This window comes from Bombina bombina, chromosome 4 (genome assembly GCF_027579735.1).
Source record: "Bombina bombina isolate aBomBom1 chromosome 4, aBomBom1.pri, whole genome shotgun sequence".
In the NCBI taxonomy this organism is placed as follows: domain Eukaryota; kingdom Metazoa; phylum Chordata; class Amphibia; order Anura; family Bombinatoridae; genus Bombina; species Bombina bombina.
This window is the reverse complement of record NC_069502.1, coordinates 440,681,229-440,707,120: the sequence shown is the minus strand read 5'-3', so window position 1 is coordinate 440,707,120 and position 25,892 is coordinate 440,681,229. Positions and strand designations below refer to the sequence as shown.

At 38.5% G+C, this 25,892-nt stretch overlaps 1 protein-coding gene across 1 annotated transcript in view; it reads right to left on the bottom strand.

Moving 5' to 3' along the window:
• The window catches only part of LOC128657533 (uncharacterized), a 162,107-nt gene that overhangs the window by 69,907 nt on the left and 66,308 nt on the right, over positions 1-25,892 (bottom strand). Inside the window, exons 20-24 of the mRNA XM_053711906.1 lie at positions 21,244-21,422; positions 13,851-14,031; positions 2,372-2,497; positions 1,920-2,045; positions 949-1,068 (exon numbers count right to left, since the gene is read on the bottom strand). Coding sequence (XP_053567881.1) covers positions 949-1,068; positions 1,920-2,045; positions 2,372-2,497; positions 13,851-14,031; positions 21,244-21,422 — 732 coding nt within the window. The remainder of the gene's footprint in view (positions 1-948; positions 1,069-1,919; positions 2,046-2,371; positions 2,498-13,850; positions 14,032-21,243; positions 21,423-25,892) is intronic.

Below are 25,892 nucleotides of genomic sequence, written 5' to 3'. Positions count from 1 at the left end.
ACTATTCTGTAAGCAACTGCAACATGTCTGCAGGTGCCATATGGCTAGTGAGATAGGTTTGGAGAGGGTGATTTTGATATGTACCTATTGGCAATTGTTATATGTTGGAATGTTGGTCTACATTCACCAATCATGCTGACATAAGCTATTTTACAGTGTTTAAATGAAGGTATAAAATAAAGGTTTAAGTCTTTTTTTGTTATTTTGCAAACATTTTTACATATATGATCTGTGTTTTATACAAAGGTAGGTTAGTTGACACAATGCATTTCCTGTGTGTGAGGTGCAATGTTTAGCAAAAACACAAAATATTCCAGAGATGTTAGACAGATTAGATTAGACACTGATTATTTTGGTAACATTTCTTATATATGTAAAAAGAAATGCTAAATTTGATTAAGCCCATATTTATGTCATTATACAATCAAATCTAAACCTACTTTGGGGGTCATTTTATTAGATTTTTCCAGATATTATTTTTCCTGCTTTCCAGATATCTTAAAGGGATACTAAACCCACATTTTTTCTTTCATGATTAAGATAGGACATGCAATTTAAGTAACTTTCTAATTTACTCCTATTACCAATTTGTTTTGAAAAAGAAAGAATGTAACCTTAAGAGCAGGCCCATTTTTGGTTAAGCACCTGGGTAACACTTGATGATTGGTGGATACATTAAGATACCAATCAGCAAGCGCTACCCAGGTACTGAACCAAAAATGGACCAGCTTCTAAGCTTACATTCTTCCTTTTTCAAATAAAGATACCAAGAGAACGAAGAACAATTATAATAGGAGTAAATTAGAAAGTTGCTTAAAATGGCATGCTCTATCTGAATCATTAAATAAAAAAATTGGGTTTAGCATCCCTTTAACAATGAAGTTACAATGAGATTAACATTTTTTCTTTATTTCACTATGGCTGAAATCTACAGTAACTATAACTCACCTGTGCAATTGGTTCCATTGTAGCCAGGAAAACATTCACAAAAGGAGGATCCATTATAGTTGATACAAACAGATTGGATGGGGCAGATGGTTGAATTAGTCGCTTCACATTCATTGATATCTGCAAATAAGTTTATTGTTACACCGTTATACTATACAGTATGCTATACATTCTACTATCATCTTTGTATAGTTTGTTGTCACATGGTCGTCTCACTATTTCACAACTGACTTGGCATTTGTGCGATGCAGCCACCCCTTACAGTGGAACTCTTTCTATGCATCGAGAAGATAATGTTTACAAGATAGATTCCGCTTCATTGATTATAATGGAGAGTGACACAGGGCTAGCAGCTCTAGAGAGGGGAAAGTACAAATATTTATGAATTCCTCAATTTTTTAGCTGCAATAGTGAGGTAAGTTTTTTCTCTATAAGTTTTTGGTTTCACAAATGGGGATTTATTAAATGTAGGTCAATGCCTTACATTTCAGGCCCCTCTAAAAATGTACATAAATAACATATTACATTTAATGATCTGAAATGCTATGAACATATCATTACTGAGGTATAATCTCCAACTCTTAGGTATATTAGTTTACATTAGATTTTCTAAATACTGTCCCTTTAAGTGCATTGTCGTTCCTATCCAAAAATAGCCTCCCACTCATTGTAAGAGAAGTATGTATTGTTGGTAATTTATCCTTTTGAAGAGAGCTCACAAGTGCAATACGTCATTTTCTTATGTCCTACATGCGGGTGTATACTCTGAGTGCTGTCAATGCAGTAACGATTGTTATTGTCAATCAGTGCAATACAAAGTGTAAAACGATGGCTACCTGTATTTAGTGGTTTCTATGATACAACATTTTTAGAAAATTCATACATTTATGTCAATATTTTAGAGGTATTTTACAATTGAGTGACCTGTTACCAGAGTAACAGGATACTAACAGCTGATATACTTTACTTACCAGCACACACAATGTATGGATCTCCTGTGTACCCATCCTTACACCTACAACTGTAGTTTCCAGGGATATTCTCACAGACAGTGTTTTCACCACAATAATTTGTGGAATTGGCACATTCATTAATATCTAATAGTTAGAAGAAAGAATAGAGGTTTCAAACACTTCAATAATATATATTGTAAAACACAGGCAATAGCAGAGGAGTACAACAAAAACATGTAAACAAGAATCTCAAAATAGGTGCTAAATAATACATGTGTATCTATAGTTGTTACTCTACATCCAGCATTAAAAAAGTACAGCTACAAACACCCTAAACTACTAAACGTGCTGGTACAAATAAATCAGCCATGAAACATTACTACCTATACAGGAGCTTAATTTCAAGAAAACGTAGCATCACTTTATGATGGAGCAGAAACTGAACAAACATGAAATAGAAAATACAGTACCATCACAGTTGGAGATGTTTAGCTCATTCACTTTGTATCCGTCCTGACAGCTGCAGTTGTATCCACCAAAATAATTGTTGCAAATTTGTTGACAACTTGATTTATTGAGATAACACTCATTGATATCTGGAATCAATATTAATAATGAAAATTGTTATATTTCATTACAAATCGATTGAACACACACAGACAAACTCAAGCACACACACATACATGATCACAAATAAACACACACACACACTAAAGAGCACACACACACACACTATCATATACACATAGACACACTCAAGCACACACTCACAAATACACATAAACACACTCACATACACACAGATACACTCAAGCACACACTCACAAATACACATACACAAACACTCAAGCACACAAACACATATACACACAGACACACTCAAGCACACACACACATATGATCACAAATAAACACACACACACACTAAAGAGCACATACACACACACACACACACACACACACACTCATATACACATAGACACACTCAAGCACACACTCACAAATACACATAAACACACTCACATACACACAGATACACTCAAGCACACACTCACAAATACACATACACACACACTCAAGCACACACACACATATACACACAGACACACTCAAGCACACACACACATGCTCACAAATACACATACACACTCAAGCACTCACACACTCATATACACACAGACACACTTAAGCACACACACTCACAAATACACATACACACATATACACACAGACACACTCAAGCACACACACACACACACATGCTCACAAATACACATAAACACACTCAAGCACACACACACACACTCATATAAACACAGGCACACTTAAGCACACACACACACACACACACACACATGCTCACAAATACACACATGCTCACAAATACACACACACATGCTCACAAATACACACATGCTCACAAATACACACACTCAAGCACACGCACACTCATATACACACAGACACTTTCAAGCACACACACGCACATGATCACAAATACACACACATACATACACTCACACTCAAGCACACACACTCATATACACACAGACACACTTGAGCACACACACGCACATGCTCACAAATACACATACACACACTCATATACGCTCAAACACACTCAAGCACACACATGCATATGCTCACAACTACACACACATACATGCACACACACACTCATATACTCACAGACACACTCAAGCACACACACGCACATGCTCACAAATACACATACACACACTCATATACACACAAACACACTCAAGCACACACACACACATATGCTCACACATACACACTCAAGCCCACACACACTCATATACACACAGACACACTCGAGCACACACACGCACAAGCTCACAAACACACACACATACAGACATACATACACCTATATATCATACCACATCCCAAGAAACCTATTTAGTTAGCAGCACGGCTTGACTTTTATGGTTTTGCAGCGTTTATTATCAATATTATTATTTTAAGGGTTGGATATTTTCAGCTTGTCCACTAAGCCTATGGTTATTTAGAAATTGCAGAAGACGAGTAAGAAGTAAGGCTTTTTCTTATATTTCTTGAATGACCAAATAATATTTTACTTACACTGGCAACTATAGTTATATTTCCCCACCCATGATAAGTATTATTGTTATTATAATTATGCATTATGTATAAAGTTAGGGTTGCCATATTGCCACTTTAAGGACAGACACATATGAAACATACATGTGTCAGGGTTCTTATAATAGAACGGTATTCAAACATTTCTTTAAACAGCCCCTGACATATGTATTTTTTATAAGTGTCGTCCCTAAGAGCAGCAATATGGCAACCCAATATAAAGTTTAAATATATTCAAAAGGCGAAGGTACAAGGCTACAGCAAATACATCATGTGCACAAAGCAAAATATAAATCAGTATGTTGTTGGATAATGATATTCTGATTGTTAATATGATGAAGAAAATGATTATAAATTTAGGTGATGTGATAATTATTTTAAAGGGTTAAGAACAGTAAAGTCTTGTAGACTGGCATGTAGGTTTGAAATGACCATAGACATTGAGGCCTACTTATCAAGCCGTCAACTGTGCTGCATTCTCCGGCACCAATACGCTCGCCTGACATCGCCTAACTTCGCTGCCACGGACCTGAATACGTTCTCCATATTTAACAAAAAAGCTGTCAAAAAGCCGCGCACCAAGTACAGGGCGATGAACAGCGGACTGTTGTTAACAGTCATCGATCTCGCTGCTCTTCGGCTTTTTCCCAGCTTTATTTGTATACTGTCACTAAACACTCACACTATACTAACCCCTATCCCGCCGCTCCCGGGCCCCGCTGCAACTAAATAAAGTTATTAACCCCTAAACCGCCGCTCCCGGAGCCCACCGCCACTCTAATAAACTTATTAACCCCTATTCCTCCACTCCCAGAGCCCACCGCCACCTACATTATACTTATTAACCCCTAAATTGCCGCCCCCTACACCGCCGCCGCCTACATAAAGTTATTAACCCCTATCCTGCCGCTCCCTGAGCCCACCGCAAAAATTAATCTAACCTAACTTTTATACTAAAATTACATAAAACTACAAATTAAATTAACTATATTATATATTTAAACACCTAACCCTACTCAAATAATTTAAATCTACACAAAAAAATTACACAGTTACAAAAAACTAATGCCTAGATTTAGAGTTCTGCGTTAGCCGTCAAAACCAGCGTTAGAGGCTCCTAACGCTGGTTTTGGCCGCCCGCTGGTATTTAGAGTCAGTCAGGAAAGGGTCTAACGCTCACTTTCCAGCCGCGACTTTTCCACACCGCAGATCCCCCTACGCCAATTGCGTATCCTATCTTTTCAATGGGATCTTTCTAACGCCGGTATTTAGAGTCTTGGCTGAAGTGAGCGTTAGAAATCTAACGACAAAACTCCAGCCGCAGAAAAAAGCCAGGAGTTAAGAGCTTTCTGGGCTAACGCCGGTTCATAAAGCTCTTAACTACTGTGCTCTACAGTACACTAACACCCATAAACTACCTATGTACCCCTAAACCGAGGCCCCCCCCACATCGCCGCCACTCTAATAAAATGTTTTAACCAATAATCTGCCGACCGCACACCGCCGCAACCTACGTTATCCCTATGTACCTCTAATCTGCTGCCCCTAACACCGCCGACCCCTATATTATATTTATTAACCCCTAATCTGCCCCCCAAAACGTCGCCGCCACCTACCTACAATAATTAACCCCTAATCTGCCTCACCGCTACTATAATAAAGTTATTAACCCCTAATCCGCCTCACTCCCGCCTCAATAACCCTATAATAAATAGTATTAACCCCTAATCTGCCCTCCCTAACATCACCGACACCTAACTTCAAGTATTAACCCCTAATCTGCCGACCGGACCTCGCCGCTACTCTATTAAATGTATTAACCCCTAAAGCTAAGTCTAACCCTAACACTAACACCCCCCTAAGTTAAATATAATTTTTATCTTACGAAATAAATTAACTCTTATTAAATAAATTATTCCTATTTAAAGCTAAATACTTACCTGTAAAATAAACCCTAATATAGCTACAATATAACGAATAATTACATTGTAGCTATTTTAGGGTTTATATTTATTTTACAGGCAACTATGTATTTATTTTAACTAGGTACGATAGCTATTAAATAGTTAATAACTATTTAATAGCTACCTAGTTAAAATAATTACAAAATTACCTGTAAAAGAAATCCTAACCTAAGTTACAATTAAACCTAACACTACACTATCAATAAATTAATTAAATAAAATACCTACAATTATCTACAATTGAACCTAACACTACACTATCAATAAATTAATTAAATAAAATACTTAAAAATAAATACAAATAAATAAATTAACTAAAGTACAAAAAATAAACAAAGAACTAAGTTACAAAAAATAAAAAAATAATTTACAAACATAATAAAATATTACAACAATTTTAAACTAATTACACCTACTCTAAGCCCCCTAATAAAATAACAAAGCCCCCCAAAATAAAAAATGCCCTACCCTATTCTAAAATTAAAATTGAAAAGCTCTTTTACCTTACCAGCCCTTAAAAGGGCCTATTGCGGGGCATGCCCCAAAGAAATCAGCTCTTTTGCCTGTAAAAATAAACACAATACCTCCCCCCAACATTACAACCCACCACCCACATACCACTAATCTAACCCAAACCCCCCTTAAATAAACCTAACACTAAGCCCCTGAAGATCTTCCTACCTTATCTTCACCACGCCGGGTATCACCGATCGGTCCTCCAGAGGCTCCCGAAGTCTTGGATGACGTCCCTTAAAGGAGCCTTCATTCGGTGTTAGGACATCGGAAGAAGAGGATGGATCCGTGCCGGAGGTCTTGAAGATGGAGCCGCTCGTCGTTGGATGGATGAAGATAGAAGATGCCGCTTGGATGAAGATGTTTGCCGGTCCGGATCTCCTCTTCTGCCCGGATAGAATGAATACTTTGGAGCCTCTTCTGGACTTCTGCTTGACGGATAGGATGAAGACTTCGGGAGCCTCTGGAGGACCGATCGGTGATACCCGGCGTGGTGAAGATAAGGTAGGAAGATCTTCAGGGGTTTAGTGTTAGGTTTATTTAAGGGGGGTTTGGGTTACATTAGGGGTATGTGGGTGGTGGGTTGTAATGTTGGGGGGGGTATTGTGTTTATTTTTACAGGCAAAAGAGCTGTTTTCTTTGGGGCATGCCCCGCAATAGGCCCTTTTAAGGGCTGGTAAGGTAAAAGAGCTTTTCAATTTTAATTTTAGAATAGGGTAGGGCATTTTTTTATTTTGGGGGGCTTTGTTATTTTATTAGGGGGCTTAGAGTAGGTGTAATTAGTTTAAAATTGTTGTAATATTTTTATTATGTTTGTAAATTATTTTTTTATTTTTTGTAACTTAGATCTTTTTTTATTTTTTGTACTTTAGTTAGTTTATTTATTTGTATTTATTTGTAGGTATTTTATTTAATTAATTTATTGATAGTGTAGTGTTAGGTTTAATTGTAGATAATTGTAGGTATTTTATTTAATTAATTTATTGATAGTGTAGTGTTAGGTGTAATTGTAACTTAGGTTAGGGTTTATTTTACAGGTAATTTTGTAATTATTTAGGTAGCTATTAAATAGTTATTAACTATTTAATAGCTATTGTACCTGGTTAAAATAATTACAAAGTTGCCTGTAAAATAAATATTAATCCTAAAATAGCTACAATATAATTATTCGTTATATTGTAGCTATATTAGGGTTTATTTTACAGGTAAGTATTTAGCTTTAAATAGGATTAATTTTTTTAATAAGAGTTAATTTATTTCGTTAGATAAAAATTATATTTAACTTAGGAGGGTGTAAGTGTTAGGGTTAGACTTAGCTTTAGGGGTTAATACATTTATTAGAGTAGCGGTGAGGTCCGGTCGGCAGATTAGGGGTTAATAATTGAAGTTAGGTTTCGGCTATGTTAGGGAGGGCAGATTAAGGGTTAATACTATTTATTATAGGGTTATTGAGGCGGGAGTGAGGCGGATTAGGGGTTAATAACTTTATTATAGTAGCGGTGAGGTCCGGTCGGCAGATTAGGGGTTAATTATTGTAGGTAGCTGGCGGCGACGTTGTGGGGGGCAGATTAGTGGTTAATAAATATAATATAGGGGTCAGCGGTGTTAGGGGCAGCAGATTAGGGGTACATAGGTATAATGTAGGTTGCGGCGGTGTACGGAGCGGCAGATTAGGGGTTAAAAAAATATGCAGGTGTCAGCAATAGCGAGGGCGGCAGATTAGGGGTTAATAATTGTAAGGTTAGGGGTGTTTAGACTCGGGGTACATGTTAGGGTGTTAGGTGCAGACATAGGAAGTGTTTCCCCATAGGAAACAATGGGGCTACGTTAGGAGCTGAACGCTGCTTTTTTGCAGGTGTTAGGGTTTTTTTCAGATCAAACGGCCCCATTGTTTCCTATGGGGGAATCGTGCACAAGCACGTTTTTTAAGCTGGCCGCGTCTATAAGCACCGCTGGTATTTAGAGTTGCAGTGTCGGTAAATTATGCTATACGCTCCCTTTTTGGAGCCTAACGCAGCCATTCTGTGAACTCTAAATACCAGCGATATTTAAAAGGTGCGGGGGGGGGGGGAGAGCACGCGTAGCTAATGCACCCCTTTGGCCACAGAACTCTAAATCTAGCTGTAACTAAGTTACAAAAAAATAACAAACACTAACGCCTAGATTTAGAGTTTTGTCGGTAACGACCCACGTAGCTAACGCTAGCTTTTTTCTGGCCGCACCTTTAAAATAACTCTGGTATTGAGAGTCCACAGAATGGCTGCGTTAGGCTCCAAAAAGGGAGCGTACAGGCATATTTAACGCCACTGCAACTCTCGATACCAGAGTTGCTTACGGACGCGGCCAGCCTCAAAAACGTGCTCGTGCACGATTCCCCCATAGGAAACAATGGGGCTGTTTGAGCTGAAAAAACCTAACACCTGCAAAAAAGCCGCGTTCAGCTCCTAACGCAGCCCCATTGTTTGCTATGGGGAAACACTTCCTACGTCTGCACCTAACACCCTAACATGTACCCCGAGTCTAAACACCCCTAACCTTACACTTATTAACCCCTATTCTGCCGCCCCCGCTATCGCTGACCCCTGCATATTATTATTAACCCCTAATCTGCCGCTCCGTAAACCGCCGCTACTTACATTATCCCTATGTACCCCTAATCTGCTGCCCCTAACACCGCCGACCCCTATATTATATTTATTAACCCCTAATCTGCCCCCCACAACGTCGCCTCCACCTGCCTACACTTATTAACCCCTAATCTGCCGACCGGACTACACCGCTATTATAATAAAGTTATTAACCCCCAATCCGCCTCACTAACCCTATAATAAATAGTATTAACCCCTAATCTGCCCTCCCTAACATCGCCGACACCTAACTTCAAACATTATATACATAGCTATAATGTAGGTGGCGGCGCTTTGCGGTCGGCAGATTAGGGGTTAATTATTGTAGGTAGCTGGCGGCGACGTTGTGGGGGGCAGGTTAGGGGTTAATAAATATCATACAGGGGTCGTCGGTGTTAGGGGCAGCAGATTAGGGGTACATAAGTATAACGTAGGTGGCGGTCGGCAGATTAGGGGTTAAAAATATTTAATCGAGTGGTGGCGATGTGGGGGGACCTCAGTTTAGGGGTACATAGGTAGTTTATGGGTGTTAGTGTACTTTAGAGCACAGTAGTTAAGAGCTTTATGAACCGGCGTTAGCCCAGAAAGCTCTTAACTACTGACTTTTTTCTGCGGCTGGAGTTTGGTCGTTAGATTTCTAACGCTCACTTCAGACACGACTCTAAATACCGGAGTTAGGAAGATCCCATTGAAAAGATAGGATACGCAATTGACGTAAGGGGATCTGCGGTATGGAAAAGTCGCGGCTGAAAAGTAAGCGTTAGACCCTTTAATCACTGACTCCAAATACCGGCGGTAGCCTAAAACCAGCGTTAGGAGCCTCTAACGCTGGTTTTCACGGCTACCGCCAAACTCTAAATCTAGGCCTAAGGTACACAAAAAAATAAACACTAAGTTACAAAAAATAAAAAAGAAATTATCAAAGCTTTAAACTAATTACACGTAATCTAAGGGCCCTATGAAAATTAAAAAGCCCCCCCAAAATAAAAAAACCCTAGCCTACAATAAACTACAAATAGCCCTTAAAAGGGCCTTTTGCGGGGCATTGCCCCAAAGTAATCAGCTCTTTTACCTGTAAATAAAAAATACAAATACCCCCCCAACAGTAAAACCCACCACCCACACAAAAAACTAATCTAAAAAAAACCTATGCTCCCCATTGCCCTGAAAAGGGCATTTGGATGGGCATTGCCCTTAAAAGGGCATTTAGCTCTATTGCAGCCCAAGTCCAAATCTAAAACTAAAACCCACCCAATACACCCTTAAAAAATCCTAACACTAATCCCAGAAGATTTACTTACAGTTTTGAAGATCCGACATCCATCCTCCAAGTAGCCGGTAGAAGTCCTCAACGAAGTGGCCGAAGTCTTCATCCAAGCCCGCAGAAGTCTTCATCCAGACGGCATCTTCTATCTTCATCCATCCGGCGCGGAGCGGCTCCATCTTCAAGACATCCGACACGGAGCATCCTCTTCTTTCCGACGACTACTGACGAATGAAGGTTCCTTTAAATGACGTCATCCAATATGGTGACCCTTAGATTCCGATTGGCTGATAGAATTCTAGCAGCCAATCGGAATTAAGGTTGAAAAAATCATATTGCTGTTACAATCAGCCAATAGGATTGAGCTTTCATTCTATTGGCTGATCCAATCAGCCAATAGAATGCGAGCTCAATCCTATTGGCTGATTGGATCAGCCAATAGGATGAAAGTTAAATCCTATTGGCTGATTGCAACAGCCAATAGGATTTTTTTAACCTTAATTCCGATTGGCTGATAGAATTCTATCAGCCAATCGGAATTTAAGGGACGCCATCTTCGATGACGTCATTTAAAGGAACCTTCATTTGTCGGTAGTCATCGGAAAGAAGAGGATGCCCCGCGTCGGATGTCTTGAAGATGGAGGCGCTACGCACCGGATGGATGAAGATAGAAGATGCCGTCTGGGTGAAGACTTCTGCAGGCTTGGATGAAGACTTCGGCCACTTCGTTGAGGACTTCTCCTGGCTTCTTGGAGGATGGATGTCGGATCTTCAAAACTGTAAGTAAATCTTCTGGAGTTAGTGTTAGGATTTTTTAAGGGTTTATTGGGTGGGTTTTAGTTTTAGATAAGGACTTGGGCTGCAATAGAGCTAAATGCCCTTTTAAGGGCAAAGCCCATCCAAATGCCCTTTTCAGGGCAATGGGGAGCTTAGGTTTTTTAGCTAGCTTTTTATTTGGGGGGTTGGTTGCGTGGGTGGTGGGTTTTACTGTTGGGGGGGTATTTGTATTTTTTATTTACATGTAAAAGAGCTGATTACTTTGGGGCAATGCCCCGCAAAAGGCCCTTTTAAGGGCTATTTGTAGTTTATTGTAGGCTAGGGTTTTTTTTATTTTGGGGGGGATTTTTATTTTCATAGGGCCATTAGATTAGGTGTAATTAGTTTAAAGCTTTGATAATTTATTTTTTGTAACTTAGTGTTTATTTTTTTGTGTAATTTAGTGTTTGTTATTTTTTGCAAATTAGTTGTTAGTTTTTTTGTAACTTTGTGATTTTTTAGTGTAGATTTAAATTATTTGAGTAGGGTTAGGTGTTTAATTTGTAGTTTTATGTAATTTTATTATAATAGTTAGGGTAGATTAAATTAATTAGTTTAATATAGTTTAATATAATTTTAGTATAACAGTTAGGGTAGATTAATTAATAGTTTAATATAATTTTAGTATAACAGTTAGGGTAGATTAATTATTAGTTTAATATAGTTTAATGTAATTTTAGTATAACAGTTAGGGTAGATTAATTCTTAGTTTAATATAGTTTAATGTAATTTTAGTATAATATTTAGGGTAGGTTAATTAGTAGTTTAATATAGTTTAATTTAAATCTATAGTTAAGTTTAAATTTATTATAAGATAGGGATGAGTTAATATTTCATGTAAGGTTAGTGGGTTGTTAGGTTTAGGGGTTAATAGTTTCATTTAGTTTATGGCGATGTGGGGGGCTGGCGGTTTAGGGGTTAATAGGTTTAGTAAGTGGTAGTGATGTGGGAGGTCAGGGGTTTAGGGGTTAATAACTTTATTTAGTTGCAGTGGGCTCCAGGAGCGGCAGATTAGGGTTAATAACTTTTATTTAGGTGACGGCGGTGTCGGGGGGCAGATTAGGGGTTAATAAGTATAATGTAGGTGGCGGCGGTGTAGGGGCGGAAGATTAGGGGTTAATAAGCATAATGTAGTTGGCGGCGTTGTAGGGGGTGGCAGATTAGGAGTGTTTAGACTCGGGGTACATGTTAGGGTGTTAGGTGTAAACGTTACTTTTATTATACCATAGGAATCAATGGAATATCGGGCAGCAGCGAACATAAGCTTTCACTGCTTTCAGACTCCCATTGATTCCTATGGCATCCGGCGCCTCCAGGGCGGCGGATTGAAAACCAGGTACGCTGGGCCGGAATAGTGGCAAGCGTATCTGGTAGATTTTTGATAACTAGCAAAAGTAGTCAGATAGTGCTGAATTTGCATTCGGAACATCTGTAGTGACGTAAGCATCGATCTGTGTCGGACTGAGACCGGCGGATCGTATGTTACGTCACAAAATTCTACTTTTGCTGGTCTGTAGCCTTTGATAAATAAGGCGAATCAAGCTCTCCACAATTACGTGGCGGAATTCCAGCGTATTTGCGGTTGACGGCTTGATAAATAGGCCCCTATGGGTGAGTATATTTGTGTTTACAGACCAGAGTAGGGATATACGAGGGAGATGGGTTGCTAAGGGTTTCTAGATTAGGTTGAGGATTTTAAACTGTATTTTTGTTAATATGGAAAGCCTGTGCTGAGAGGGGAAGGGCAACTCATCTGAAAATAATGGACAATGCTGATGACTTTGGCAGATGATTTTAAAACAGGAAACAGAATTAAGTGTGGAAAGAGGTTGCAGCAGTCAGTGTGGTGGATGATTAGATAGTTAACTGATGTCTTGAGCTTTGTAGAATTAGAAATGAGCAGGCTTTAAAGATAATTCACATGTAGTTTCTGCAGGATTTATTAAGTGATATGGACATGTTTGTTAGCAGAGTATGGGCCAGTGGGATTTGTAAGGCATCAACAGTAAGGGAGATTTTAGCTGCCATATCTAATGGATCTTTCTATGTGCATTTTATCACTTCATTTTCACCATAACTTTACAAACTTTTTTTTTTTTTACCTGAAAATTGTTAAGTAAACGCTATTTAAATTTAAATTGAAACTTGTACTTTATTTTTGGTTTTGTACTTCCTACTAATCCTCACTTGCTGATAAAGACAGCTACTTTGTTGTAGGAGAGGAGCACATCTCTGTAAGTTTGCCAAGAAAACATTATTTATTTTTTCAGGACAGGAGTTTTTCAAAGAAGCCAAAAACTGAAACCTATTTTGAAATGCCCTTTTTTTAATTGGAGCAAAGAACTAAGTTAACCTCTTAATGACTGGTCCTTGAATGGGGATTTCTTTTTTGATAGTGCGGTCTCTCAGACACCAGTGAGAATGTGCTATTCTGGATGCAGTTAGGGAGGTCATAATAGTGCGGTTCTGCCACTCACGGAGAGACCCGCAGTACTATGACTTGCAAAACCCTTAATGGCCAGTGACTTAAAGGGTACATTGTGGTCGTTAAGGGGTTAAAGAAAAATAAATATTATCTGAAGAGAACCTAACATAATCTTTGATCTATGATCTGAGAGATATGAAGGGACGTGGTTCTTACCAGAGCAGTCCATTCCATCTCCAGTCATTCCATCTGGACATGGCCCACATGAGAATCCTTCTGCAGGAGCTTTTTTGTCATTACAGGTGCCATTACTATAGCACTTATTTTCCAAGCATCCATCGTAATCTTCTTCACAGTATAATCCTGTCCATGCAGCCGAACAATTACATCCAGCAAGCTACCAAAAAAGTTAAGAAATAAATTCATTTTCCATCTCACAATAAAACTGGTGTTATGTCTTGTGCAGTAACAATATATAAGTAGTTTCAATAGAGAATCCCTCTTCAGATAAATCTTAGACTGCAATTAATATTAAAGGGACATTTCAACCATGATATATATTATCAGTTAAGCACTACATTGCAAAATAAATGTTTCAAAGTTATTTAATATTCTCATTTTGTTAGCACAATTTATAAGGTTTTGCAAACAAAAAAAACAACTAAGATAAACTTCCGTTGAAAAGCCATGCTCCTAGCCATGTGCTGTGTGTGCTGTGGCCATTTAGGGACATATGTAAATGAGCTTGAAGTGTTGAAGGCACAGGTAAATGTCCAGATACTTAAAGGGACACTGTACTATAAAATGTGTTTCCCCTTAATGTGTTCTAAATAAGTTGTTATACCTACTGCAGAGTATTAAATATATGAAACATTGTTCCTTCACATTTATTTATGTATTTGATATAGTTGTTTTTCTCATTACAACCATCACATAGGGCAGGCCCATAACACGGGGCTGAGCCTGCAAGTTTATGTTAGGTATTAAAATGCTTATTATGGTTGAAGGCTTGAATAAACACAAGCAGCTATTTAACATACAAAATCTCTCTCCCCCTCATACCCCATGTTATTGTCTTCATTTACAAAGCTTTCTACAAAGAAAATGTTTATTACTTATATTTTCAGTGTAGATGGGGATACAACAGGCAAAATTAGATATTTCAAATAACAAATAAAGGTAAAGCATCTGTTTGAAAACAATTAAATACACCCCAGCAGGTTAAATTGAAGAATGGGAACAGATTCAAGTGGAGAACATTTTAGTCGACAATGTCCCTCTAACTATGATAGAGGCAGTTGAGCCTATTTGGGAGGAAGTGGAACAAACACACTAGGGGGCATATTTATCAATGTGCGAGCGGACATGATATGAAGTAGCGTATCATGTCTGCAGCACATTGATAAATGCCAACAGCATATGCTGTCCGCATTTATCATTGCACCAGCAGTTCTTGTGCAATGCCGCCCCCTGCAGATTCACAGCCAATTGGCCGCTAGCAGGGGGAAGGGTTGATTTCTGTCCGAGGCCTCAGAGCAGGCGGACAAGTTATGGAGCAGCTGTCTTTAGACCGCTGCTTCATGACTTCTGTTTCCAGCGAGCTTGATAAATATGCCCCTAAATCTTGCACAGCAAAAGCAGGCAAAATAAATATTTAAAATATAAAGCAATATTATTAGTTAATCAAATATTTCAGGCTATATTAAAAATGGAGCTTTATCTATAGTGCAGGGTGAGTTTTATTTTTTGTGTAATCTTCAGCAAAGGATTACGCACATTCTGGTATTACAAGTGGATGGCTAAATATGTGAATTGTTAAAAAAAATTTAACATTGACTGAAACTTTTTAAGAACGGAAATGAAGTTTCGCAGGAGCACCATGCTTAAGGGTAAAATCAATACTTTATTGGTTATTATATAGGGTGTCCTCACCCAGGGGTAAAATACAGAAAAAAACAAATATCAAATTAAGAAAATAGGCTGACCGGTTTCGGCTACTGCCTTACTCCTAGCCTGGCTGATTTAAGTGTTACAATCGAGCAAAATCAAAATTAACTTTTTAGGGCTGAAATAAACATTATTATTTATAGTATAGCACAGGACTATATGAAGAACTCCACTACTTGCGCATCACCAGTTTAATAGATTTCTGGGCTAACGCTGGTTCATAAAGCTCTTAACTACTGTGCTCTAAAGTACCCCTAAACCGAGGTCCCCCCACATCGCTGCCACTCTAATAAATTTTTTTAACCCCTAATCTGCCGACCGCACACCGCCGCCACCTACATTATCCCTGTGTACCCCTTATCTGCTGCCCCTAACACCGACACCTACATAATATTTATTAACCCCTAATCTGCCCCCCCAATGTCGCTGCTACCTACCTACACTTATTAACCCCTAATCTGCTGACCGGACCTTGCTGCCACTATAATAAATATATTAACCCCTAAACCGCTGCACTCCCGCCTCACAAACCCTATAATACATTTTATTAACCCCTAATCTGCCCTCCCTAACATCGCCGCCACCTAACTTCAAGTATTAACCCCTAATCTGCCGACCGGACCTCACCGCTACTCTAATAAATGTATTAACCCCCCTAATGCTAAGTCTAACCCTAACCCTAACAACCCCCTAAATTAAATATAATTTAAATCTAACAAAATAAATTATTTCTTATTAAATAAATTAATCCTATTTAAAGCTAAATACTTACCTGTGAAATAAACCCTAATATAGCTACAATATAACTAATAATTACATTGTAGCTATTTATAGGATTTATATTTATTTTACAGGCAACTTTGTATTTATTTTAACTAGGTACAATAGCTATTAAATAGTTATTAACTATTTAATAGCTACCTAGTTAAAATAATTTCAAAATTACCTGTAAAATAAATCCTAACCTAAGTTACAATTAAACCTAACACTACACTATCAATAAATTAATTAAATAGACTACCTACAATTACCTACAATTAAATCAACTAAACTAAATTACAAAAAAAACAAACACTAAATTACAAAAACAAACAAACACTAAATTACAAAAAATAAAAAAAGATTACAAGAATTTTAAACTAATTACACCTACTCTAAGCCCCCTAAAAAAATAACAAAGCCCCCCAAAATAAAAAAATGCCCTACCCTATTCTAAAATAAAAAGTTAACAGCTCTATTACCTTACCAGCCCTTAAAAGGGCCTTTTGCGGGGCATGCCCCAAAGAAATCAGCTCTTTTGCCTGAAAAAAAACAATACAATACCCCCCCAACATTACAACCCACCACCCACATACCCCTTAAAAAACCTAACACTAAGCCCCTTAAGATCTCCCTACCTTGTATTCACCCAGCCGGATATCACCGATCCGTCCAGAAGACGGTCCGAAGTCTTCATCCTATCCGGCAAGAAGAGGTCCTCCAGAGGGTCCAAAGTCTTCATCCAGGCGGCATCTTCTATCTTCTTTCATCCGGGGCGGAGCAGATCCATCTTGAAGCAGCCGACGCGGAGCCATCCTTCCTCACTGACGTCCTAAGTCCGAATGAAGGTTCCTTTAAATGACGTCATCCAAGATCCAATCAGCCAATCAGATTGAGCTCGCATTCTATTGGCTGATCTGAACAGCCAATAGAATGCGAGCTCAATCTGATTGGCTGATCCAATCAGCCAATCGGATTGAACTTGAATCTGATTGGCTGATTCAATCAGCCAATCAGATTTTGCCTACCTTAATTCCGATTGGCTGATAGAATCCTATCAGCCAATCGGAATTCGAGGGACACCATCTTGGCTGACGTCATTTAAAGGAACCTTCATTCGTCAGTCCGTCGGTGAGGAAGGATGGCTCCGCGTCGGCTGCTTCAAGATGGACCCGCTCCGGATGGAAGAAGATAGAAGATGCCGCCTGGATGAAGACTTTGGACCCTCTGGAGGACCTCTTCTTGCTGGATAGGATGAAGACTTCGGACCCTCTTCTGGACCTCTTCTTGCCGGATAGGATGAAGACTTCGGACACTCTTCTGGACGGATCGGTGATACCCGACTGGGTGAATACAAGGTAGGGAGATCTTCAGGGGCTTAGTGTTAGGTTTTTTAAGGGGGGTTTGGGTGGGTTAGATTAGGGGTATGTGGGTGGTGGGTTGTAATGTTGGGGGGGTATTGTATTGCTTTTTTTTGAGGCAAAAGAGCTGATTTCTTTGGGGCATGCCCCGCCAAAGGCCCTTTTAAGGGCTGGTAAGGTAATAGAGCTGTTAACTTTTTATTTTAGAATAGGGTAGGGCATTTTTTTTTTATTTTGGGGGGCTTTGTTATTTTTTAGGGGGCTTAGAGTAGGTGTAATTAGTTTAAAATTCTTGTAATCTTTTTTTATTTTTTGTAATTTAGTGTTTGTTTGTTTTTTGTAATTTAGTTTAGTTGATTTAATTGTAGGTAATTGTAGGTAGTTTATTTAATTAATTTATTGATAGTGTTGTGTTAGGTTTAATTGTAACTTAGGTTAGGATTTATTTTACAGGTAATTTTGTAATTATTTTAACTAGGTAGCTATTAAATAGTTAATAACTATTTAATAGCTATTGTACCTAGTTAAAATAAATACAAAGTTGCCTGTAAAATAAATATAAATCCTAAAATAGCTACAATATAATTATTCGTTATATTGTAGCTATATTAGGGTTTATTTTACAGGTAAGTATTTAGCTTTAAATAGGATTAATTTATTTAATAAGAATTAATTTATTTAGTTAGATTAAAATTATATTTAACTTAGGGGGGTGTTAGGGTTAGGGTTAGACTTAGGTTTAGGGGTTAATACATTTATTATAGTAGCGGTGAGGTCCGGTCGGCAGATTAGGGGTTAATACTTGAAGTTAGGTGTCGCTGATGTTAGTGAGGGCAGATTAGGGGTTAATAAAATTTATTATAGGGTTTGCGAGGCGGGAGTGAGGTGGTTTAGGGGTTAATGCATTTATTATAGTGGCGGCGAGGTCCGGTCGGAAGATTAGGGGTTAATAAGTGTAGGTAAGGTAGCAGCGACGTTGGGGGGCAGATTAGGGGTTAATAAATATTATGTAGGTGTCGGTGACGTTGGGGGCAGCAGATTAGGGGTTCATAGGGATAATGTAGGTTGCGGCGGTGTCCGGAGCGGCAGATTAGGGGTTAATAATAATATGCAGGGGTCAGCGATAGCGGGGGCGGCAGATTAGAGGTTAATAAGTGTAAGGTTAGGGGTGTTTAGACTCGGGGTACATGTTAGGGTGTTAGGTGCAGACTTAGAAAGTGTTTCCCCATAGGAAACAATGGGGCTGCGTTAGGAGCTGAACGCTGCTTTTTTGCAGGTCTTAGGGTTTTTTTCAGCTCAAACTGCCACATTGTTTCCTATGGGGGAATTGTGCACAAGCACGTTTTTCAAGCTGGCCGCTACCGTAAGCAACGCTGGTATTGAGAGTTGAAGTGGCGGTAAATTATGCTCTACGCTCCCTTTTTGGAGCCTAACGCAGCCCTTCAGAGAACTCTAAATACCAGCGTTATTTAAAAGGTGCGGGGGGGGAAAAAACACGCGTAGCTAACGCACCCCTTTGGCCGCAAAACTCTAATTCTAGCCGATAGTGTTTAACATCAAATAATCCATTAGAATAACATATAGAATTAATAGCCTTGAGACTCCTATAAGATAGACACACAAAAGGGCTCCTATATGACCTGTAAATGATTACATATTGCATGTGTTGTGGCTATGCTTTTTGCTTACATGTTTTAACAATTAACATTTAACAGGATGTGTTAATATTAGATACAGTTATTTTTATGTAGGGGTCATATCTACATCATCAGGCTGCTATCATTTGTGAGAATATTATTCCTAGGTCCCTGTATAATGTATTTCCAACCATATCATCCACTGAAATAATTGTGGCAGATTTGCCCCTTTATATTGCTACTTTGTTACTGTTTGTATTATGTTTTCTTTTCTCTTTCTCTTTTTAACACATTCCGGTCTAGATAAAATCCTTTTGATTGGTTTTCTCTTTTAACATTTTGTCAGTATATGTGCTTCACCACTCCCAGATACGTGTTCTCAATCGTGATTGGGGTGCAGAGGTATATATTCTTGTGTTGCATACTCACCTGTCATCCTATGACTAAGTACCGCACGGCACGAAACGCGTAAGGACATGCCCCCTATCTCCTCCACTGCACTGTGTGTTTGTGTATCGTCATGTACCAGCTGGATTAAACATCCATTTTTTGCAGATATTAAAAGTGCTGGCTTTTCTTTTTCGTTACTTACATTGGGATTGCTTGGTCCTTTCTTTATGTGCCTGCACCTTTCGATCACCATATACTCTTATTGAGTTACTTCGTTGAAGCTTGTTTGTTCCTGTGATAAAAGACCGGTGACTGAGAAGCGATCCTTGCTGGATCACCTGTAGTCACGCCTCCTCCTTCTTTCTACGTTTAGGTTAATTAATAGTTTAAAATTAGTTTATTTTAATTCTACAGGTTAAATTTATTTTAAGATAGGGATGTTGTCATTTTAATTTAAAGTTAGCGGGTTGTTTAGGGGTTAATAGCTTAATGTGGCAATGTGGGGGACTGGCGGTTTAGGGGTTAATAGGTTTAGTTAGTGGTAGTGATGTGGGAGGCCAGAGGTTTAGGGGTTAATACGTTTATTTAGTGGCGGCTGGGTCCGGGAGCGGCGGGATAGGAGTTAATAACATTATGTAGGTGGCTGCAATGTCGGGGGCGGCAGATTAGGGGTTAATAACATTATGTAGGTGGCGGCGATATCAGGGGCAGCAGATTAGGGGTTAATAACATTATGTAGGAGGCGGCGATGTCGGGGACCAGCGGGATAGGGGTTAATATTTTTATTTAGGTTGCGGCGGGGTCTGGGAGCTGCAGGATAGGGGTTAATAACTTTATTTAGGTTGCGGCGGGGTCCGGGAGCAGCAGGATAGTGTATAGTTGCGGCGTTTAGTGACAGGGTATAAATAAAGTTGGTAAAAAGGCAAATAGATGCGAGATTGATGACTGTTAGTTAACAACAGTCAGATGCTCATTGCCCCGTACTTGGTGCGCGTCTTTTTGCTGGCTTTTTTTAGAAATATGGAGATCGTATTGAGATCCGTGGCCGCAATATTAGGCGAGTATATTGATGCCGGCGAATGTAATGAAGTTGAAGGCTTGATAGATATCCCCCATTAAGTCTATTATGTGAGTTGTTTGGCGAATCATCCAACATGCATATTTTTTATGGTATTCTTTGTTGAAGAGATATCTAGGTAAGTGTCTGGAGCACCACATGGTAGGAAATAGTGCTGCATATGTATAACATTCTTGCAAAACTGCTGCCATACATTGCTCCAGATACATGCACTCCACTGAGTTTATGCACCTGCTTTTCAACAAAAGATACCATGAGTACAAAGACAATTTGATAACATAAGGAAATCAGAAAGTTGTTTATAATTGCATGCTCTATCTGAATCATGAAAGAAAACTTTAGGGTTTATGTTCTTTCAATTCATAGGAAGATTTACTCTTGAGGTTAATGTACCTTTAAAACAATGGAAATATTAAGCATTTATTGAATCTTCTTACCTTAAAGTTTGTGTTGTTTTCTACATTTGTTGTCTGATCATAGAGACAGCTGCCATTATTGGTGCAAGTACAAAGAACAAATGTCAAGGCTATTTCTGAAACTATTTTGGAATCATTCGCTTGTAGAGTGGCGTTAATAGGAGCTGAACTGGTGGGGTTCCACACAAGGACGCCACTGTCTATAAAATAACAAACAATTACATTCATAATAATTTACAAAATTGCATTGCATATACATATATATATATATATATATATATATATATATATACTGTATATATATTGTATATGTAAATATTTACATCTGTGAAATCTGTTATTCTTTTGTTTAGTCTGGTGACTGTTGCCTATTTAAAGGGACATGAAACCCAACATGTTTCCTTCATGTGTCAGATAGAAAATACAATTTTAAACAACTTTCCAATTTACTTCTATTATTTAATTAGCTTCCTTCTCTTGTTATCCTTTTGCTGAAAGGTTTTTCTAGGCAAGCTCAGGGGCAGCAGAAAACCTACGTTCTAGCAGTTAATTGGTGGCTGCATAATATATATATTGATTGTGATTGGCTCACCCATGTGTTCAGTTAAAAACCATTACTGCATTGCTGCTCATTCAGCAAATGATACCAAAAGAATGAAACAAATTAGATAATAGAAGTAAATTAGAAAGCTGTTTAAAATTGTATTCTCTATCTGAATAATGAAAGAATTTTTTTGGGTTTCATGACCCTTTAAGTTTTTTTACATGTTCAATTATTTGGCCACACCAGAACATGAGTATTAAAAAATACATCTGTACATGATAGAAATACATAAATATTATAATAGATCAAGCTAAGTTTTGTTTATTTAAAACAGCTGCAAATCACTCTGATGACATTTCTTTTTAAAACAATGTTTGCAACATTACAAATCTTGGTCTACCCCCTAAATTCTTGCTCTGGGGTCTGACTCCTTGTCTAGAGTTACTATTAATTTAAAATGCATTTTCAGTGAGAAAAAATGTCTTTAATGTTCATTTATTAAAGCTTGAGGTTGTTCTTAAAATCTTAGGCCTATATTTAGAGCTTGGCGGTAGCCGTGAAAACCAGCGTTAGAGGCTCCTAACGCTGGTTTTAGGCTACCGCCGGTATTTGGAGTAATTCAAAAAAGGGTCTAACGCTCACTTTTCAGCCGCAACTTTTCCATACCGCAGATCCCCTTACGTAAATTGCGTATCCTATCTTTTCAATGAGATCTTTCTAACTCCGGTATTTAGAGTCGTGGCTGAAGTGAGCTTTAGAAATCTAACGACAAAACTCCAGCCGCAGAAAAAAGTCAGGAGTTAAAGGGACACTATACCCAAACATTTTCTTTCACGATTAAGGTAGAGAATATAATTTTAAACAACATTCCATTTTATTTCTATTACCTAATTTGCTTTATTCTTTAGATATACTTTAATGAAGAAATAGCAATGCACACAGTGAACCAATCACAGGAGGCATCTATGTGCAGCAACCAATCAGCAGCTACTAAGCATATCTAGATATGCTTTTCAGCAAAGAATATCAAGAGAATGAAGCAAAATAGATAATAGAAATAAATTAGAAAGTTTATAATTGTATGCTCTTTCTAAATCATGAAAGAAAAATTTTGGGTTTCATGTCCCTTTAAGAGCTTTTTGGGCTAACGCTGGTTCATAAAGCTCTTAACTACTGTACTCTAAAGTACACTAACACCCATAAACTACCTATGTACCCCTAAACCGAGGTCCCCCCACATCGCCGCCACTCGATTAATTTTTTTTAACCCCTAATCTGCCAACCGCCACCTACGTTATACTTATGTACCCCTAATCTGCTGCCCCTAACACAGCCGACCCCTATATTATATTTATTAACCCCTAACCTGTCCCCCACAACGTCGCCGCCAGCTACCTACAATAATTAACCCCTACTCTGCCGACCGCAAAGCGCCGCTACCTACGTTATCCTTATGTACCCCTAATCTGCTGCCCCTAACACCGCCGACCCCTATATTATATTTATTAACCCCTAATCTGCCCCCCTCAACGTCGCCTCCACCTGCCTACACTTATTAACCCCTAATCTGCCGAGCGGACCGCACCGCTACTATAATAAAGTTATTAACCCCTAATCCGCCTCACTAACCCTATAATAAATAGTATTAACCCCTAATCTGCCCTCCCTAACATCGCCGACACCTAACTTCAATTATTAACCCCTAATCTGCCGACCGGAGCTCACCGCTATTCTAATAAATGGATTAACCCCTAAAGCTAAGTCTAACCCTAACACTAACACCCCTCTAACTTAAATATAATTATAATCTAACGAAATTAATTAACACTTATTAAATAAATTATTCCTATTTAAAGCTAAATACTTACCTGTAAAATAAATCCTAATATAGCTACAATATAAATTATAATTACATTGTAGCTATTTTAGGATTAATATTTATTTTACAGGCAACTTTGTAATTATTTTAACCAGGTACAATATCTATTAAATAGTTAAGAACTATTTAATAGTTACCTAGTTAAAATAATAACAAAATTACCGGTAAAATAAATCCTAACCTAAGTTATAATTAAACCTAACACTACACTATCATTAAATTAATTAAATACAATATCTACAATTATCTACAATTAAACCTAACACTACACTATCAATACATTAATTAAATACAATATCTACAAATAACTACAATGAAATAAACTAACTAAAGTACAAAAAATAAAAAAGAACTAAGTTACAAAAAATAAAAAAATATTTACAAACATAAGAAAAATCTTACAACAATTTTAAACTAATTATACCTACTCTAAGCCCCCTAATAAAATAACAAAGCCCCCCAAAATAAAAAATGCCCTACCCTATTCTAAATTACTAAAGTTCAAAGCTCTTTTACCTTACCAGCCCTGAACAGGGCCCTTTGCGGGGCATGCCCCAAGAAGTTCAGCTCTTTTGCCTGTAAAAAAAACATACAATACCCCCCCCCCAACATTACAACCCACCACCCACATACCCCTAATCTAACCCAAACCCCCCTTAAATAAACCTAACACTAAGCCCCTGAAGATCTTCCTACCTTATCTTCACCATACCAGGTTCACCTATCGGTCCAGAAGAGCTCCTCCGATGTCCTGATCCAAGCCCAAGCGGGGGGCTGAAGATGTCCATGATCCGGTAGAAGTCTTCATCCAAGCGGGGCAGAAGAGGTCTTCCATCCGATTGAAGTCTTCATCCAAGCGGCATCTTCTATCGTCATCCATCCGGAGCGGAGCGGCAGCATCCTGAAGACCTCCGACGCGGAACATCCATCCTGGCCGACGACTGAACGACGAATGACGGTTCCTTTAAATGACGTCATCCAAGATGGCGTCCCTCGAATTCCGATTGGCTGATAGGGTTCTATCAGCCAATCGGAATTAAAGTAGGAATATTCTGATTGGCTGATGGAATCAGCCAATCAGAATCAAGTTCAATCCGATTGGCTGATCCAATCAGCCAATCAGATTGAGCTCGCATTCTATTGGCTGATCGGAACAGCCAATAGAATGCGAGCTCAATCTGATTGGCTGATTGGATCAACCAATCGGATTGAACTTGATTCTGATTGGCTGATTCCATCAGCCAATCAGAATATTCCTACCTTAATTCCGATTGGCTGATAGAATCCTATCAGCCAATCGGAATTCGAGGGACGCCATCTTGGATGACGTCATTTAAAGGAACCGTCATTCGTCGTTCAGTCGTCGGCCAGGATGGATGTTCCGCGTCGGAGGTCTTCAGGATGCTGCCGCTCCGCTCCGGATGGATGACGATAGAAGATGCCGCTTGGATGAAGACTTCAATCGGATGGAAGACCTCTTCTGCCCCGCTTGGATGAAGACTTCTACCGGATCATGGACATCTTCAGCCCCCCGCTTGGGCTTGGATCAGGACATCGGAGGAGCTCTTCTGGACCGATCGGTGAACCTGGTATGGTGAAGATAAGGTAGGAAGATCTTCAGGGGCTTAGTGTTAGGTTTATTTAAGGGGGGTTTGGGTTAGATTAGGGGTATGTGGCTGGTGGGTTGTAATGTTGGGGGGGGGGGTATTGTATGTTTTTTTTTACAGGCAAAAGAGCTGAACTTCTTGGGGCATGCCCCGCAAAGGGCCCTGTTCAGGGCTGGTAAGGTAAAAGAGCTTTGAACTTTAGTAATTTAGAATAGGGTAGGGCATTTTTTTTATTTTGGGGGGCTTTGTTATTTTATTAGGGGGCTTAGAGTAGGTGTAATTAGTTTAAAATTGTTGTAAGATTTTTCTTATGTTTGAAAATATTTTTTTATTCTTTGTAACTTAGTTCTTTTTTATTTTTTGTACTTTAGTTAGTTTATTTCATTGTAGTTATTTGTAGATATTGTATTTAATTAATGTATTGATAGTGTAGTGTTAGGTTTAATTGTAGATAATTGTAGATATTGTATTTAATTATTTTAATGATAGTGTAGTGTTAGGTTTAATTATAACTTAGGTTAGGATTTATTTTACCGGTAATTTTGTTATTATTTTAACTAGGTAACTATTAAATAGTTTTTAACTATTTAATAGCTATTGTACCTGGTTAAAATAATTACAAAGTTGCCTGTAAAATAAA